The sequence below is a fragment of the Cynocephalus volans genome, chromosome 1 (genome assembly GCF_027409185.1).
Source record: "Cynocephalus volans isolate mCynVol1 chromosome 1, mCynVol1.pri, whole genome shotgun sequence".
NCBI classification, from domain to species: Eukaryota; Metazoa; Chordata; class Mammalia; order Dermoptera; family Cynocephalidae; genus Cynocephalus; species Cynocephalus volans.
In genome coordinates, this window is record NC_084460.1 from 282781990 (window position 1) to 282800186 (window position 18197).

At 40.1% G+C, this 18197-nt stretch overlaps 1 protein-coding gene across 4 annotated transcripts in view; it reads right to left on the bottom strand.

Moving 5' to 3' along the window:
- NHEJ1 (non-homologous end joining factor 1) overlaps nt 1–18197 on the bottom strand; it is an 83650-nt gene that overhangs the window by 52826 nt on the left and 12627 nt on the right. For all 4 annotated transcript variants that reach the window (XM_063112984.1, XM_063112997.1, XM_063112979.1 and 1 more), the window contains exons 4-5: nt 13938–14076; nt 13267–13325 (exon numbers count right to left, since the gene is read on the bottom strand). In XM_063112984.1, coding sequence (XP_062969054.1) covers nt 13267–13325; nt 13938–14076 — 198 coding nt within the window. The remainder of the gene's footprint in view (nt 1–13266; nt 13326–13937; nt 14077–18197) is intronic.

Consider the following 18197-nt stretch of genomic DNA (forward strand, 5'->3'; position numbering starts at 1 on the left):
TGGATGCTTTTAAACCTAGCTTGATACTCTAAGAAGACACGTTGGGGGAGGAAAATAGACAGACATATGTATTGAAAGAAACTGCGAGGCTGTTCAGGCAGCACCTCCTGGGGAGTCAATATGTTGTAGGGGTCTCCAAAGGTCCAGAGTATCTAACCTGGTTTTCATTTGCTCATTTAGGGATGATCAGACTGTACAGGATGGACTGATACTAACAATCTTAAGAGAATATTCAGAAATTAAAATGCCAACTTATTAGTTTTGAAGATAAGGTCTATTCCACTTACTGGTATATCTTCAGCTGCTTTTTCCTGGGAGGCTGAATAAACACTGAGTGCTACTTGTTACTCAAAATAAGGGTAAAAAATGGCAAATACTTTATGGGATAGTTCATATACACTGCACAAGCTAGACATTCATCCCATTCTACTATATCATTGCTTTGGCACTGTGGTAGATAAATTAATAAATTGTTACTCTCGGTTTTTCTTTTTTGGGATTCTATACAACTCTGTTGCTCTGTAAGAACATCTTCTCAGACATCATGAATTAATTACATAACAGTTTTTCTTTAATTGCATATAAGAGCCTAGAGGTGTACAAGGCCAAGAGTCATAAGAAAGGGATGTGGAGTGAGAGGAGACAGTACTTGGGGCAGAGTTCTCTAGCCTTCAATCACTTTCTTATAGTTAAAGTTAGGTCTATACTGCTCACAAATTGGTCTCAGTCTTGCCAACTGCCCACATAAAGTTCCAAGTGCAGCTATGTAATACGTGACAAAGTGACGGGACACAGTGTAAGTGGACTGGAAGTTCAGAGCCCTGGGTCCTGGTGCCAAATTCTATAACTATTTGTCTACATAAGAGTTCCTTTATACTTGTGAACCCTAATTTCCTTATAAGTAAAACAAAGTGGCTTGATATATCCTTAGATTGATAAAGTCCCTTCAAACTCATAAAATTCTATGGCTCTAATCTTCTGGAAAAGATATTTGCGATACCACAATTTTCTTCATTGAGGTACTAGCCTAGACCCTTGAAATTTGTAACCTAGTCTCATAGCAATATATTTACAAACCATTGGATGAATAACTTCTGTAGATAGCTAATATTATCTATTTTATACTGATTCTTATTTATCTCAGTATAAGAGGTTATCCCAAATTTGGAGGGGATACTCTGCTTGAGACTTGCGTTTCCTTATGTACTCACTGAATTCAGCAATTTCATTCTGCTCTTCTTCGAGCTGCTGGGGGCTGCAGAAAACCAAATGTAGTTTCCATCAACTATTCCTTCTTTAAACCCAGCAGTATTATCATCCCATCTCAAAGTTCCTCTTCACTCCTAGTTTTACTCACACCCAACTGGAAGGGGTTTTTTACAGTAAAAGATTCTAAGAGGGCAATGTACAGCATCAGAATTGCTCAGGCTTCAAGCATAAGATTAACAGAAGTCAAAGAGCTTTTGAAGGATTCCTTTACACCACCAGACCTGGGGAGAGCCCATCAGATTGTGCAACTGAGTAAAATACTTAGTTGTGTCTTTTCCTTCAGCAGCCATTCACCACACAAAACACTTCTGCACTCCTAGCTCAAGATTCACCTCTTCCAGAAATACCTTTCCCAAACTAGCCAGATATGAATCCCAGATGCCATTCAAAATAATTCTCCTCTCAGGTAACTTATATATTTTACACATTTAGAATATTCTTTGTAGATATGTAAATTCCAATGGTCTACTATCCCTCAAAAGTCCATCTCTCAAGGGCAGAAAACATGTTTTAACTTTTCAGTATGATTCCACCATGCTTAATATTTACAATGGTGCTAAATAAGTACTGTCCACAAAGAGTCTAAACTTCTAAACAGAAAAACAAATCGATCAAAAATCTCCTATGCAGAATGAAAAATAGTCTTCCTCAGACCTTCTGGCAATTTCTCCCTTAAAAATTCTGGTATGTGGGTTGGCCAGCTAGCTCATTTGGTTAGAGCATGGTACTGATAACATCAAGGCCAAGGGCTCAGGTCCCACACTGGCTAGCCACAAGAAACTAAAATAAAAAATTTAAAAATTCCATTATGAGAGATAACAAGGATGTCCAAGAATCCTGCAATCTCATTCTCTAAATACTGGACAGCTAAGCTGCCAATCTATAGGACTCAGACTCTACAGAACTCTCACTTTTCAATACGGCTCACTATCCAAAATTAAAATCACCCATAAGTGAAGGATATATGAGAATGCTTTCGGTATAAAGTTAAAGTTATGAAGCCAACAAACTAAGAAAAGCTTAAAGGTAAGCTGTTTGATACTTTTGTTTTCTCTCTTCATTTCTAAACCAGAGACAACATGTACTAATGAGACCCCTCTAATGCCAAGATCTTTAAGCTACAACCGCTCATTGTGTACCTCCTATCTACGAGGCACTGAGGTAAGTTTAGAAGAGGAAACACAATGAGTAAGAATGTTGTGTCTTAAGGACTGTATAAGCTAACAGGAGAGATAAGTACAGAAATTCTTATAATACATACAAGATAGAAGTCCTAAGTAACACAGGAAAGACACAAAGTGGGAGTTCAGAAGAGGAAAAGAACAACTTGTACTTTTACTTCTGTTTCACTATTTCTGTCATAACAGAAAAGTCATGTAATCACCTAACCCTCTTTTTAAATGAGAGGAATTGAATGCCCTTGGAAAGGACTAAAATTCTTGGATGAAAAGGCTACATCTCGTGGGGGAAAGAAGCTGGAAGTATGAAGAAATCAAGCCACCTATCTTCAAAATATCGCCCATCCCTTCATGCCATCCACAAATCCCAGAGGAAGATCTAATCCTTCTACTTTGCTCAACTCCACAGGTCCCTGCTTTTATACTATCCCTTTCTCTTCACCAGAGTAAAGTTCTCCTTTTCCACTGGCTTCTCCTTTGCCTTTAAACACATGTGTCTTCTCATCTTGTTTTGCTTAAGCTACTTCTGGCTCTCCAGCTCTCTCTCATTTCCTCTTTGTTGTGAAACTTCTCTGGTGAGAGTTCTACGCTCGTTGTCTCCATTGCCTTATCAATCAATCCTTCTTTAACTGCCTGCAACCTGCTGATATTGCCCAAGATCATGAGTTGCCTAATGATCTTTCCTCTGTCGGTCAGTCACCCATTATCTTTGGCCTCTCTCCCGCATGTGGCACTGTGGATTGCCCTCCTTGGTAATAGAAAGAGCACAGGATTTGAGTCAAAACAAATATGGGCAAATTAGCTGAATGACCTTAAGCAAATTACTTCACCCCTGAGACTCTGCTTCTTTATCTTTAAAATGAAGATAATATCACCTAGCTCATAAGTTTGTTGTGAGGATTAAAAGTTATAACTTAGATAAAGCATCTAGCACCGTGTCTAGCACACACACAGTATGTATTTTACATGTGTTAGCTCCCTTTCCTGGCTAATCTACTACTCTATTCCAATTCTTTTCTTGTCTCACATTTCTTTCTCTGGCTCCTACTACTTGTTCCAATTATGACTGTTCCCCAAATTTCAATCATTGGGCCTTTGTTCTTTTCTCCATGCTCTTCCCAGCAAAAGATGCATCCATTTTCATGGCTTCAAACATTGCTCCTTTGCAGAAGATTCCCAAATCTATTTCTATAGGTCTTTTTTCAACCTAAGCTTCAACCCTATTTTTTCAACTCTTTCCTGAGCAATCCCACTTATACAGTGTACTTCAAAAAGTTCATGGAAAGATTTGTATTATCTATTAATTCTATTTTTCCACAAACTTTTTGAAGTAACTGCATACGTCCTATAATCAATTTAAATTCAATATGAATGTGAAAAAGATCTTCCTCTTAAGTTTTTTAATTAACTCTAATTATAAATAAGCTATTTATTTTTTAAAATAGGCTAAGGGATTGTTAAACAAACATACTGTAATGAATGGACTTTTATGAAACCCTTCCTCTACTAGGGGAAGAAGAGGGAGATTCAACTGTGTGAATCATCGCAAAATGCTCTGGAGGTACAGGAAGCTTACAGGTTAGACATTTTCCAGAAATAAGACTTCAATCATCACTGCCTGACAAATCAAATCTTAACTAAATGAATTTCTCAGACTGGAGATTTAAAACAAATGAGAGGCTAACATTGGATTTGGTGGAGCTAAACAGGAAAAAAAAAGTTTTTATTTTAGGAGAGTTGGTAACTTCCATTCAATGAAGATACACAACCCCTGGAGTGGTGTCTATTAAACAGTGCTAGCCTATCTGGGTTAAGATACAGGGGCATGTATAATTTCATTTTCTTTTTTATTTTTTAAAGATGACTGGTAAGGGGATCTTAACCCTTGACTTGGTGTTGTCAGCACCACACTCTCCCAAGTGAGCTAACCAGCCATCCCTATATAGGGATCCGAACCTATGGCCTTGGTGTTAGCACCACACTCTCCCAAGTGAGCCACGGGCCAGCCCCTACAATTTCATTTTCCACAGTCCCCTACAACTCTCCATTATCTTCTATCTGTCCTGATACACATATTTATGTTATATACCTGGCCCCTGTAGGCATCTGAGTTTATAATACCTGGTTTTGAGTTTACAAGAGAATCTGGGATATAGGAAAGTCCTTCAATATTGGGATTCTTAGAACTGGAAACTCATCCTTCGGACATGGGTAATTTTATCTCATTTGTATCTTCTATATTGACTGCCTTTTTGTTTTCCCTCAAAACTTCAATAAGTTTTCTTTTGAAAGTATAATCCCGGATAAAGCTGTGTAAAAGAAAAATAAAGACGTTTTATCCATTCTTGAGCCAAAAAGAAAAGAAGTGGTGGCCCCTGGTAGCAGGGCTTAATGGTTACTACAGGAATCACAGTGAGAAAACCTCAAAGGCAAAATTCAGAAGACATATAGTTAAGAAATACATACAGACATCCCTTCCTCAATGGAAATTTTCATTCCAGAGTTCAAATACTGATGGATTTGTGTTTTAGTAAGGAAAATGATTCCTTTATTTGCCAAAGATTAGACTTAATTGAGCCCCACCCATGATTTTCCTAGTCTGTCAATGGCACTGCTATTCTTCAGATTACATGGCATACCACTAGCAGCCTAATCTTCCTAAAAGATCACTTTTATATGTCAATTCTCCAAAACTTTCAGTGGCTTCCCACTATCCACTACAGTAATTAATAACTGCAAGGAAGAAGTGCCCCATCTCCTTCCTAGGAGATGTACCCATGTTTGAGAATCACTGCATGTAATGACAGATGTGAACAACTGGACTGAAATGGGCAAATAAATGTGGTACAGGCACAAAGTTGAGAAACACTTAGAATAAAACACTGACCCTCCAGCCCAGCATTTAAGGCCCCCACAATTTAGCCTTAAGTTATTATCTTGTATTTTCTACTAACACTCACCCACTCTTATTCTTATTTTGCATTCTGTGCCCATGTGCTTCCCACCTCAAATGCCTTCTGCATAATTCCCTATCAAAGCCTAAACCAACCATTAAAGTCCAATTCGAGCCCTTATAGGAAGCTTCTTCTAATCACTCCACTATTATGAACCTCATTATCATTCATTAGGTACTGTGAGCTCTTTGACAACAATATTATCATACCTTATATGCGCACAGGACCTGGTAGAGCACATGTGCACTATCCTGAATACTGAAAGAATGAATTAACTACAAGTTTCTCTAGGTCAGAGAACTGACACACACAATGGTAGGGAGTATTTTCTCATGCATCTAGACTTATCCATCTTTATAATACTCACAAAGGACATTGAAAAGACATACTCTAAATCCTATGCCGCCTTCTATATATTGAACAACAGGTGTATGTTAAAGGGGCAGCCCTTCTAACTGTGGAAGTAGAGTCATTGTGGCTATATGACTAATTTTCTTTCCAGGATTTTGTTAGGCTCTTATTCCATTGGCTTTGAGGTATTAATATCTTAACTGGCTCTAAAAAAAGAGGTTCTGGGATCTCTCAATAATAAAAGGTTCAAGGTTTATACTTTATCCCAAAGTTGGTACAACCTCTCAGAAAACATGTATCAAAGAAACAAGACAGGAAGTAGAATGGCAATCTAATTAGGCTACTCATCTATTTACATGTAGGACTGTCTAAGTCTAAGGCTACTAACAGGTGATCATTTGATGGCCTTTTCTTTTCTTTCTTTTTTTTTTTTAAAAGATGACCGGTAAGGGGATCTTAACCCTTGCCTTGTTGTGGTCAGCACCACGCTCACCCAGTGAGCGAACCGGCCATCCGTATATGGGATCCGAACCTGGGGCCTTGGTGTTATCAGCACCGCACTCTCCCGAGTGAGCCACGGGCTGGCCCTGATGGCCTTTTCATAAAATGGGGAAAATAAAGAAGAGTAGGAAGATATGATTCCTTCATCCATTCAACAAATATTTACTGAGTGCGGACTATGTGTGGAGGCACTGTTCTAGGCACTTGGGATAAGATATAAGCAATAAGTAAATGTCATGGTAATATGTTGGAAGATAAGTGCTATGGAAAAAATTAAAAGTAAGGTGTGGTAAAGTAAAATGGGAGTGCCAGGTGCAGAGGGGCATGAATGTGGCTTACAACTTTAAATAGGGTAAACTCCACTGGGAAGGTGATATTTGAACAAAGACATTATTGTAGTCCACGTAAATAGACGTAGTCCATGTAGCCACATCCCCAAATTCTTCGAAACAGATTCCTTTAAGAAGTGGAACTGAATTATCTTCCTTTTAGTATGACCTGAACTTAGTGACTCACTTCCAATGAAGAGAATACAGCAAGATAGTGACAGGATGTCACTTCTGAAATTACGTTATAAAAAGACTGCAGCTCCATTTTGGTCTTGGATTCACTTTCCCCATCTGCCTCTCGGATCACTGGCTCTGGAGGAAACCAAGGCCATGTCATGTGAGCAGCCCTATGGAGAGGCCATGTGGCAAGGAAATGGAACCTCCTGTCAGTAGCCACATGAGAGAGCTTGGAAGCAAATTCTCTAGGATTTATGATGACTGCAGTCCCAGCTGATATCCTGACTGAAATTTCATGAGAGACACTCAGCCAGAATCACCCAGCTAAATTGCTCCTGGATTCCTGACCCTCAAAAACCGTGTAAGATAATAAATGTTTGTTATTCTAAGTCATTGAGTCTGGGGATAATTTGTTACACAGCAATAGGTAACTAAAACAGACATAAAAGAAGTGAGGGAGGTGGCCATACAAATATCTGAAGAAAGAACATTCCAGGCAGAGGGAATGGCCAGTGTAAAGGCCTAAAGGCAGGAAATGCTTAGAACGTTAGAAAAACAGCAAGAGGCCAGTGTGGTGGCAGTGGACTGAGTGAGGAAGAGAGCAGGAGATGAGATCAGAAAGGTAATGGAGTCCAGATCACATAAGGTCCTGGAGGCCATTACAGGGTCTTTGGATTTTATTCAATAAGTGAAAGGCTGAGCCAGTGAAGGGCACTGAGCAGAAGAGTATCATGACGTGACTTATATTTTAATAAGACTGCTTTGTTAGTAATAGGCCAGTAGGAGGCAGGAGTAGCAGGAGGGATACCAATAAGGATGCTATTGCCATAATGCAAGTAAGAGATGATGGTAGTTCAAACTGGTGTGGTAGCAGCAGAAGTGAGATTACAGGTATATTTTTAAGGTAAAGCCAACAGGACTTCCTGGTGGACTGTATATAGGAAATGAAGGAAGGACAGGAGCCAAGGATGATGCCAATGTTTTGGGCCCAAGAAAGTGAAAGTATGAAGTTTTCATCAACTTAGATGGGAGGGAGTTGTTTAAAAAGCAAATTTGGGGGTAAGATTAGGAGTTCAGTTCTAGACATGTTGAGTTTAAGATGTCTATTAGACTTCTACGTGGAAATGTTGAGCAAGCTGTCTGGAGTTTTAGGGTAAGGTCTAGAATGAAGATAAAATTTGGGATTTATCAACAAGATGATACTTAAAGCCATAGGAATAGTTGAGATCAATAAGGGACTGAGGGGAGAAAAGATAAGAGAACCAAGGACTGGAGCACTCCAGCATGAAAAGGTAAGGCAGAAGAAGAACCAGCAAAAGATCTGAAGAAGAAACAATCAATGAGGTAGAAAGAAAAACAGAAAAGGGTTATGGTGTGGAATCCATGTTAAGTATATTGAGGAGAAGGGATTGACAAGCATTATAATGGAAACACCTAAATAGGAAAGGATCAGTCAACTCAATTGTTCCCTGCCTCCCTACCCTTCCTTTTCGTGTCTGCATCCTCCCTATGCCAAATGCTATGGAGAGGAATGCACAGGGGGCTGTGGGAATAGCCAGATAGTGCGCCTATGCCTGGAAGATGGAGAGCAGACTGAGGGAAGGAAAAATTGTCATGGAAGGCTCACAAAAGGGATGATGCCCATGCAGAGTTGGGAACGTTGAAGAGGAGTTCGCCATGGGATAAGAGAGAAGAAATACCCAGCAAATGGATCAAGATGTGTACAAGCAGGAAGTGGTCAATACTTCCATATGAGGAAAGTGCAGGTGCTGCGGTGAGTGACAGAGGATCAGGCGCAAGAGGTCAACAGCACCAAATCATGGATGATTTTGTGAGGCATTCAAGGAGTTTGAACTTTATCCTGTAGACAACTGTTGGCAACTGAGATCTACTAAAGGACTTTCTGCAACAATGACATAATCAGGTTTCTGTTTCAAAGAAATCACTGATGTAACTGCAAGTTCAACTGGAGAGGAATATGGACTGCCTGCAAGACAAGTTAGGAGGCTTTTCACGGTCAAGCCAAAAAGGGGCAGGGGAATTAGCTAGTCTAAGGCAATGAAAGCTGGAATAGAGAAGAGAAGGCTCAAAAGATAGTTGGTAATTTAGGTTTTGGAAGTAAAAACAAAGAGAAAAGTGGGTGATTCCCAAATTTCTAGCTTAGAAAACTGAATGGATAATGGCACAATTCCCCAAGATAAGGAATTTGAGAAGAGAAATGGGTTTAGGGGAGTAGATAATTCATTTTGGACATGTTTAGGGTGTTGTGTATGTGGGACATCCAGGTGAAAATGTCAAATATGCAGAAAGAAATATGGGCCTGAAATACAGTAGAGATATAAAACTGGTACTCAGCAGTGTACTAATGATAGTTGACCTTGGGGTCTGGATGAGACAACCCAGACAGAGAGTGAAGGGTGAGGGGATCAAGGACACAACCCTGGATAACACTACCACGGGGCAGGTAAAGGATGGAGAGACAGCCAAGGAGACCAAGTAGAACTGTCTGTGAATGAACTTAATAGGATGGCCATTTTCAGGTTACAGGGCTGCCCATCTTTCCCAGGTGTCTTTGATATAACCTCTAGCTCCATAAGAGCAGCAATGAATATCTTCATAGCTTGAAGTATCTGCTCTAGAATCAGGCTGCAACCAGACAGGGGATGAAGATAGTAACTAAAACTAAACAGGATACAACAATGATGGCTACATTTAGGATGCTGAGTCAAATCAACGTTAACCATAGCCCCCAAATTTCTTGGTTAAGGTATTATACTAAACAGATTATTTAAGCCTATGAAGATAGAGAACTGCAAAGTCTCTATCTCTGGTAAGGGTCCCCTTGCAAAGGAAGCAACTTCACGCCACTGCCCAGGTTTTGGTGTCAAGGGATGATTCCTAGCCAGGGGTTGCCAGCTGCAGAAGGCGGGGCTCTATTTTGGGCTGCCTGCTATCCCTAAGCCTGGCCACGTCTGGTTTGAGCAGCATGCAGCCCCAGTGACTCACACACCCATGCAAACCGCCTGCGGCTCAGTGGCATAGCCTCGGAATGCCAGCCTTAGGCCAGCTCCCTCCTCACCCCATTACACTGGGATAAATAAATAAAGAGTCCGCCAGCAGCCGCACAGGATGATGGCAACCAGATGGAAAGAAAGAGGCATGAACAGGACCAGGGAAAAGAACTCCCTCCAGTGGACTACACTGAGAGTGGGCTATGCCAGTCTGCTCATCCTAAACTTCCTTTTTAACACAGTTCCTACTGCCATGTAATAACAGTCCCCAATTCCTTTATTCTTCTTCCACTTCTAAAGGTGCTTTTCAACCCCTTGTCCTAGGAAATGCAATAAACGGAGATCTTGCCCTGTATGAGGATCGTGCCAACAACCACCACATTCAGCCCTGACTTGCATCCACATTGCCAGTATTCCCCCTCTGGTTATGCCACTATCGATTGGCACTCTTGGGTTCCCTGGAAATGAGAAATCAGAGGTTCTTAGGGAGAAAAGAAAAATAAAAGGACCAAATATGGGGAAGTAATCCCGTTCAATCCTTAAATATTTTTCCTACTCTCAGTATCCTAGAAACCTCCCTGTCCTTCTGCCCCCTGTCCCCTATATCTACAACTCTTGCTAGCAATATTCCCAATGGGAATGGGAAAAACTGACCCCAGGCACTGACTCCATGGCTTGCTGACATCGGCCCTGGCCTCCCTGCACTTTCATTCCCAGTTCTCTCTCTAGTTTGTTTATCTTCCTATTCTACACTGCTTATTTTGATGGCACATCCTTTCAGTTGCCTTGGTGACCTTATGACCCTTCTGTGTCCTGTTTGTAGGAGCCTGAGCAAGCAGAATAACTGAAAAGATGCAATAACCATAAGAAATTCTACATCGCCAGTAGAAAATCTTTCAGTTCTAGCACCTATGCAGGACATTCTGAGGACAGTGCAGTGACCCTAGAGATCAAAAGAATTCCACGTTACCCTAGCCCTCATGTCTCCCCTAACTGGTGTGTACAACCAGTTAAAGTAGCAAAACAAAACAGCAAGAATTCTAGACTGAAAGTCAAGAAATATGGAAGGTCCTAAACTTACAGTTACAGCTATATGACCTTAAGCAAGTCACTTAACCTCTCTGAGGCTCAATTTTTCATGCATAAAATGAAAAGCTACAACCACCTATCTTTTAGATCCTTTCAAGATATAATAAAATTCTATAAGTCTAAGAGGTTGATCCACCCAGAACCTAGAGGACCAGTATGCTTGAAGTAGTTGGTTCCAAAATACCAATACCCTTCCTGGGCTAGCACCTGGATTCTACATGCTTTCTCACTCAGTTCTGCAGTGCTCCTCCCTCCCCCAACGGTATAAAAGAGATAAGCCTCCAATCTCAACAATGCGAAAACAGTGGCTCTGAGAGAAGTGATTTATCCAAAACTGCTAAATAAAACATGAGAATAACTGAAAATCCGAAATATAGGTCTAACAAGCAACACTGTATCCACAGGCCAAACTGCCATAATTTTCATAAAATCCCCCTGATAGATTTATTAAAATATTCATCTACAAACTTATTGAGAACCTACTAATTTCTAGGCACCATGATCAGTGCTGGCAGTATAGAAATGCATTCAACACCGTCCTTGCCCCCAAAGAGTTCCTAGGTCAGTAGAGGAAAAAGCCATAGTCTTGCAGACATGCAAACAGTAATATAAAGTTATAAGTGGTAAAATAAAGGTATAAGGCAAGGTACAATAGTAGCATGGAAGGATTATCTCTACAAGAAGAGTCTAGAAAGGTCTCACATAGAAGCTGAAGCTGACACTTAAAAGCTTAATATAAGTTTAATTCAAAAGGTAGATAAGGCCAGGGCATTGGGCATTCTAGATAAAGGGAAGAATGTGTACAAAGACATAAAAGCAAGAGAAAACAGAATTTGGTGACATTAAAAGTCATTCCATATGGCTAAAGCATAAAGTACATAGAGAAAAATGTTTAGACATCAAGCTGACAGGTACTCAGGCACTAAATAACAGACCTCTCTGCTGGGATAAGAATAAGCCTTGCATTGTTTAACTAAGGATTGAGGCAGGGAACTAGTATGACATTCCCAGTATATGTTAACCTCCCTTACTACCCAAACTTAGAGACGGGGGAAGCTATCTGAGAGAAAAATGGCCTAGGAAATCTCTCTCTGTCACAAGTTCAGGTTTAATGGTCTCTCTTTCCCATAAAGACTTGAAACCTGTTCTGCCTCAGGACTTAGTAATACATGTTTTCCTCCTTCTCCATAGTTACAATCGCTTCAGTACATGGACTGAGCACCCATATACTTTGCTCTTAGTGTTAAGACCCCAAGCATTACAGTTCAATCAACGTAGAGAGGCAGAACAGAAGGTTCCCAATCAAGAACACCTGCTTTATGCCTCGCCCTGTGAAAAGTGCTAATTTAGGGTTAAAAAAAGGTATGAGGGGCCGGCCCGTGGCTCACTCGGGAGAGTGCGGTGCTGATAACACCAAGGCCCCGGGTTCGGATCCCATATACAGATGGCCGGTTCGCTCACTGGCTGAGCGTGGTGCTCACAACACCAAGTCAAGGGTTAAGATCCCCTTACCGGTCATCTTTTAAAAAAAAAAAAAAAAAAAAGGTATGAGACTCAGATGCTGTCCACAAGGAGCTTACAAATTAGCCTAGAAGACAAGACAGAAATGTGAATAATCTATACATAACACGATATTATAACAGCATTGTTTACTTACATAACAAAGCACCAACTTGAGTAACATGTACTATTAGAAAATGGGGCAATACTACTAAGTTCCTAACTATACAACCAACAAGTCCCAGGAGAGTTAGGGAAGAAGATCAATACTGACTATTATTATCAAAGGCCACTGTTATTAATAATCCCTGTTTGGCATTTAATGGATGTTTCTTTTGGCCAAGCTCAATCCTTAGAAGGGAAACCCAGGCAGGAGCTTCTGACAGGCCACAATTACCGACTCCCCATTCATTCCTTTGCCAGTCCCCTTGAATAAACACTGTGATTTTCCACAGCCTACTGTGCCCACAAGACAGTCCCCAAATGGTAGCCCTGAGCTTTTTACCTTCCTCTACTACTGGATGCTGCAAGGGCCTCAACAAGTAATAACAATGACCCTCATGCACCACAATCAGGACCTGTGAGCAGATCTCAACAAGCAAAAATTTAACAACTGGCCTACCAAGCTTTCCAAGATTAGAGAATTCCAAATGAAATCCCTTGGTACTTTAACAGAGATGTTTTATAAATGTTAATCAGCCCACTCTTGCTTTTTACATTCTTTCCCTGTTCTTCCCCCATCTTCCCTTTGTACATCTCAAGCTTTATCAAACTTTCTATAGGCAACTTTTTCAGACAAAGGGCCTCCCAACCACACAAGCCACCTAACATCCAAAATGCAAGTTGCTACTCAGGCACCTGGGAAGAAGTAAAGTAAGGTTGCACAAGGAAATATCAAATACCCTACCTCTACCATAAACTGTTCCAAGAAGGAATTTTCTTCAAATGGCTCTGTCTTCAATCGATCTGTAATAAGGAGGAATACAGAAAAGAAATATGAGTGTTAGGATGAGGTTCTTACCTGTGAGATGGAAAGGGGACAGAACCCAGGACACTTCTTGGGAAAGAGGAGAAAAATGCCACACCCAGAGATCCTAGTACAGTGGGAGAAGAAAAGTTGAGAGTATGTGGGCAAATAGCAGGAGGACAGGGAGATCAGCAACAAGTGGCAGGTTCAGTGGCAGCGCCTGCTCTAGGAGTCTAGGAGTATTTCCTGCCACAAAGACAAAGGTCAAACTGAAATTTTATTCTGAAGCTGGACTATGTTGCTTCCTAAACTCCCAAGTTCATGTTGCCCTAGTATAATTTTGTATAGCTGTTGGCTTCCTTCCAAAGTCTTTACTTGCCATTGCCTAGGGCATGTCTGGACTCGGCTACAGCTTCCGTTGGCCACTAGGGCCCCAGCCAGGTACTCGAGGCAGAGAGAAGTGATGCACAGTATCAAGTCTCCAGTTCCCAGTCAGTTCTTCAGTATCTGAAGGAAGCACCTCTCTAATGCAAATGAGTCTCCCCCTTTCCTAAGATCCTTTGACTATGTGTACCACTCCCTACCCAACTCCTCCAAGAATATCCTCTCACCTCGGCTCAGCGTAGCCCCACTCTCCTGGTAGTCCTGGATCTCTAGATCTTTCATACGAAGCAATGCTGCTAGCTCCCTCACTTGGCACTGCAATGTCAGACTCATGCCCATCAGAGGACGAATCAAATGTTGGGAGACCTTTTGATGGAAGAGATATCAATTAGCCAACAGATTCTTTCAAAGTACTACCTCATACTGTGTTAAGTACTAGAAAAAATGCCAAATAATAAATGTTTTCATAGGAACTTACAGTTTCATAGGCAAGCAATCCATTTACATGAATGTAAACACAAACACAATAATTAAGTAAATATATTAAAGAGGTTCAAGGATTTTCTTTATGGCTCGGATAAAGGATAGAAAGAATAAAGGAGAACATCCATGGATAGATAACCTAGAGGATAATTTAAAGAGAAGGATGTGATACAGTTGATAAGAGAAAGGTATTGACTCAACTCTCAGCAGAGGCTGAAAGATAAAAGCAGAAGATCCAAGTAACCTCTGTTTAGGTGTGGCTAAAATAGAGCATTCAAGTTGGAGTATAACAGAAGACAAAAATTAACAGAAAGTAGAGAGCTTTGAAGTTCAAATTAGGCCCAGACACTAATTAAGAGCCATTTCCAGGCTGATGATAGCCCAAGATGAGCCCAGAGTTTCAATCTGTTCCCACAAATGCAGCAAAGTCTAAGGTGGTGGTTGTAACAGAAGCGAGCCAACCAAGAGACTAGCCTAGGAAGGAATAAATCAATGCTCTCTACACACCTTGCTTTTAACTAGAGGTAAGAAGGATGCAAACATAGCCACACTGCAGTACAGGTAAAGTGATGCTCACATATGATAATGTATAGCTATACAGAATAATCATTTAATTCACCTGTTCAAAGTGTCCACTAGCCTGTCAAAGAAAATAACTAAAATCAACAATCCATTTGTGGCCAGGGAATACTATCAGAGTTCTTTTCCATTCTCCCAAGGAGATGAACTGAAGGAGGCACTATGAAGAAGAAATGCCCTTGATCAGAGGTCAGCACACTTTTTCCATAAAGAGCCAGAGAGTCAATATTTTTGGCTTTGTGGCCCATACAGTCCCTGTTGCAACTGCTCAACTTTGCTATTGTAGCACAAAAGCAGCCACAGACAATATGTAAACAAATGATGTGGCTGTGTTCCAATATAACTTTACAAAAACAGGCAGCATGCCAGATTTGGCCTGCTGGGCATAGTATGCCAACCCCTGCCCTAGATTCAAAGAGGAGTACTTTTAGACAAGTAACCCCACACAAGCTTGAAGTGTGGAAAAGCTACTAGAATGTCCCATAAGATGTGCAAGCCAGACTCATCTGGATCAGGATCAGAAGTCTGGACTATTCAGACTTTTGTTTTCATTTTCCATTCATTTTCTAGGTAAAAGTTGCTACTAAAAACTCCAATTCTGTTGTGGCTCAAACTAAGAGGAAAAGACTTTTTCCCACATTTCTCTAAAGATAGATTAGGAAAAAAAAGACTGGATGGGTAGATGGGGGTTAGTGGTAGCAGCTTTTGTACCAGCACCAGGACCCAAGAAATGCAGGGGTACTGGCACAGAGTGGAAGGCCAGAAATCAAGTCCAGCTATAGATACTAGTCACTTTTTTCCATCATACTGCACACGCCAGTCTGGCATTATCTTCGAGCTCAGGTCCTTAGCTAAAACTTAAACCTCCAGGAATTACTGCTCAGAATGTGACAGAAGTTCATCTTTGGGAAAATTTATCTGCTCTAAACCCAACCCTCTTTCCTAGGAATTGTTTTAAGTTTGGTCCTGTTCAAACTAGATCAGGAGGAAAAATAGGTGAATACTTGTATAAAAGCCAGTGAATGTTTGGTGGGTTGAATTGAAAATATGATCACTGCTAACCAAGCAGCAACACCATGCATTTGGTGGCAGCACTCAAATAACAGAAACTCCTATAATTAATAACCAGCCTCTCTCGGGGTGGGAGGTGGGGGAGGGGAAGGTGCCCTTAATAGAAATTTCTTTGAGGGGTGGTAAATGATAACAACAAGAAACATTATGAGGAACAGTTTTTAATCAATGCCACACGAAGCAACTTGAAATGATCTATTGAACCCCAATGTCTATACAGCAAAAACAAAAAACAAAGACAAAAGTTTTTTATCAGTAAATGTTTTAACTGCTCAGATAATTTCATATGGTTGAGTTACACCACTATGAATTATTCAGGTATAATTCACTTCAAAGTCAGATGAACACTAAAATGATTTCCCTTAGACCAGATAGCCTTGCTCTGTTCTCAGACTTTAACGCTGGATAGAAATCCTGAAAATATGTTAATGGTCATAAGAAAGACTGATGGAAATATGTAAATAAATGGATCAAAACAAATCCACAGATACTACAAGGAAAAATCTTGATGTGCTCTAGGAGGTCAGGGACACCCCCCCTTCCTTCACAGACAGCAATATACAAAGAGATGCAGTTCAAGAAGTCAATTCAACAAATACCTACTAGGTGCCTAATATGTACTCTGAGGTCTCTGCCCTAAAAGAGCTCAGAACAGTTAAGAAGGAGGTCAGGAAGTGTGGTAGATGTGGAAGCAGGAGTTGTCAATTTTTCCCAGAGGAAAAGCTATTTATAATTTTCCCCAAAGTCTTTAGATTCCCACAGAAATGTTCACAAGTCATAGGCAGGAGAGCAGAATGGCAGTTATCAATCGCAAGGTGAATCATATCAGGATACAGTGAAAACGGTAATAGATTGGGAATTAGGAGATCTAAGTTCTACCGAGATCTAGGTCCTGATAGCACCTAGATAAGAAAATGGCTTAAGCTCAACTGCTGTCATGATCCTTCTCTCTTTTTTTTTTAAATTTAATTTTGTCAATATACAATGTGGCCGATTATTGGGTTTTTTTGTTTCTTTTTTTTTTTTTGATCCTTCTCTTTTTTAAAAAGAAGTTGGAGTATTTGCTCTCAGAGGTCTACTATCATGCTAAAGTTAAGTAATATTATTATGTATGTTCTCTTATTTGATCCTCACGACTCCACAGTAACGTTGGAATTGGTATCTCCATTTTACAGATGAAGAAACTGAATCATAAAAATCCAGTAGTTGTCCAAGGTAATATAAGTAGTCTGAAAGTGATGGAACTGAGTTACAAACTCAAGTCTGCTGATTCCAAAGCCTGTGCTCTTTCTACCACTAAGGAACTTTTGGATGTGACTCACAGGAATCATAAAATGGCCAAAAAGGTGACAAATTTGAAAGTCAAAATATGGAGTATCAAGAATTACATCAGATACTAGAAAGAAAAGACAATGGGAAGGAGGAAGAAATGAAGAGAAGTTTGCCATAAGTGGAGATGGGCTCAGTGTTAGAAAGCAAAGACCCAAAACTTTATATATTCCATAATAACCTGCAGAGACTTAAGAACCATTAAATTATTAATGTGAATAAGTTGTGTTGTAGAGAGCGTGGGGAAACAGGTACTCTTCTACTCTCCTGTATGGATGGTAGGAGTTAAGCTGCATAATGTCTCTGGAAGACAATTTGGCATTGCAGCAAGATTAAAGATAAAAATGTTTATTGACCCAGCTATCCCACTTCTAGAACTTACTTATATATTTATATGCAGAAAAAGTAAATACAAGGATATTCACTGTATATTGATTGCAACAAAAGACTAGAAATGACTTAAGTGTCTACTAATAGCAGATCAATTAAATACATGTTGATATATCCATTAAATAAAATGCCATCTTGCCATTAAAAAATATTAAGGCAAGGGCCGGCCCGTGGCTCACTCAGGAGAGTACGGTGTTGATAACATCAAGGCTATGGGTTCGGATCCCTATATAGGGATGGCCGGTTGCTCACTTCGGAGAGTGTGGTACTGACAACACCAAGTCAAGGGTTGAGATCCTCTTACCGGTCATCTTTTAGGAAAAAAAAAAAAAAATTAAGGCAAGCCTTCTGAATTTATTGATATGAGTGATCTCTAAGTTCTGTAAGTGAAAAAAGCAAGGTATTAAACAATGTGTACAGCATGATACCATTTGTGAAAATATATAAATATATACAGATATGTATTTGATTGAGTAAAATACATACATTCATACTTATATATACATACTATATATAGCTTTCTTTAAGAATTTACAAGAAGTTGATACTAGTAGTTGCTGCAGAGAAGGAAAATAAGGGACTGGTGAAGGGGATAAAAAGGAGACCTATTTTTTTCACTGTATACCCTTAAATGC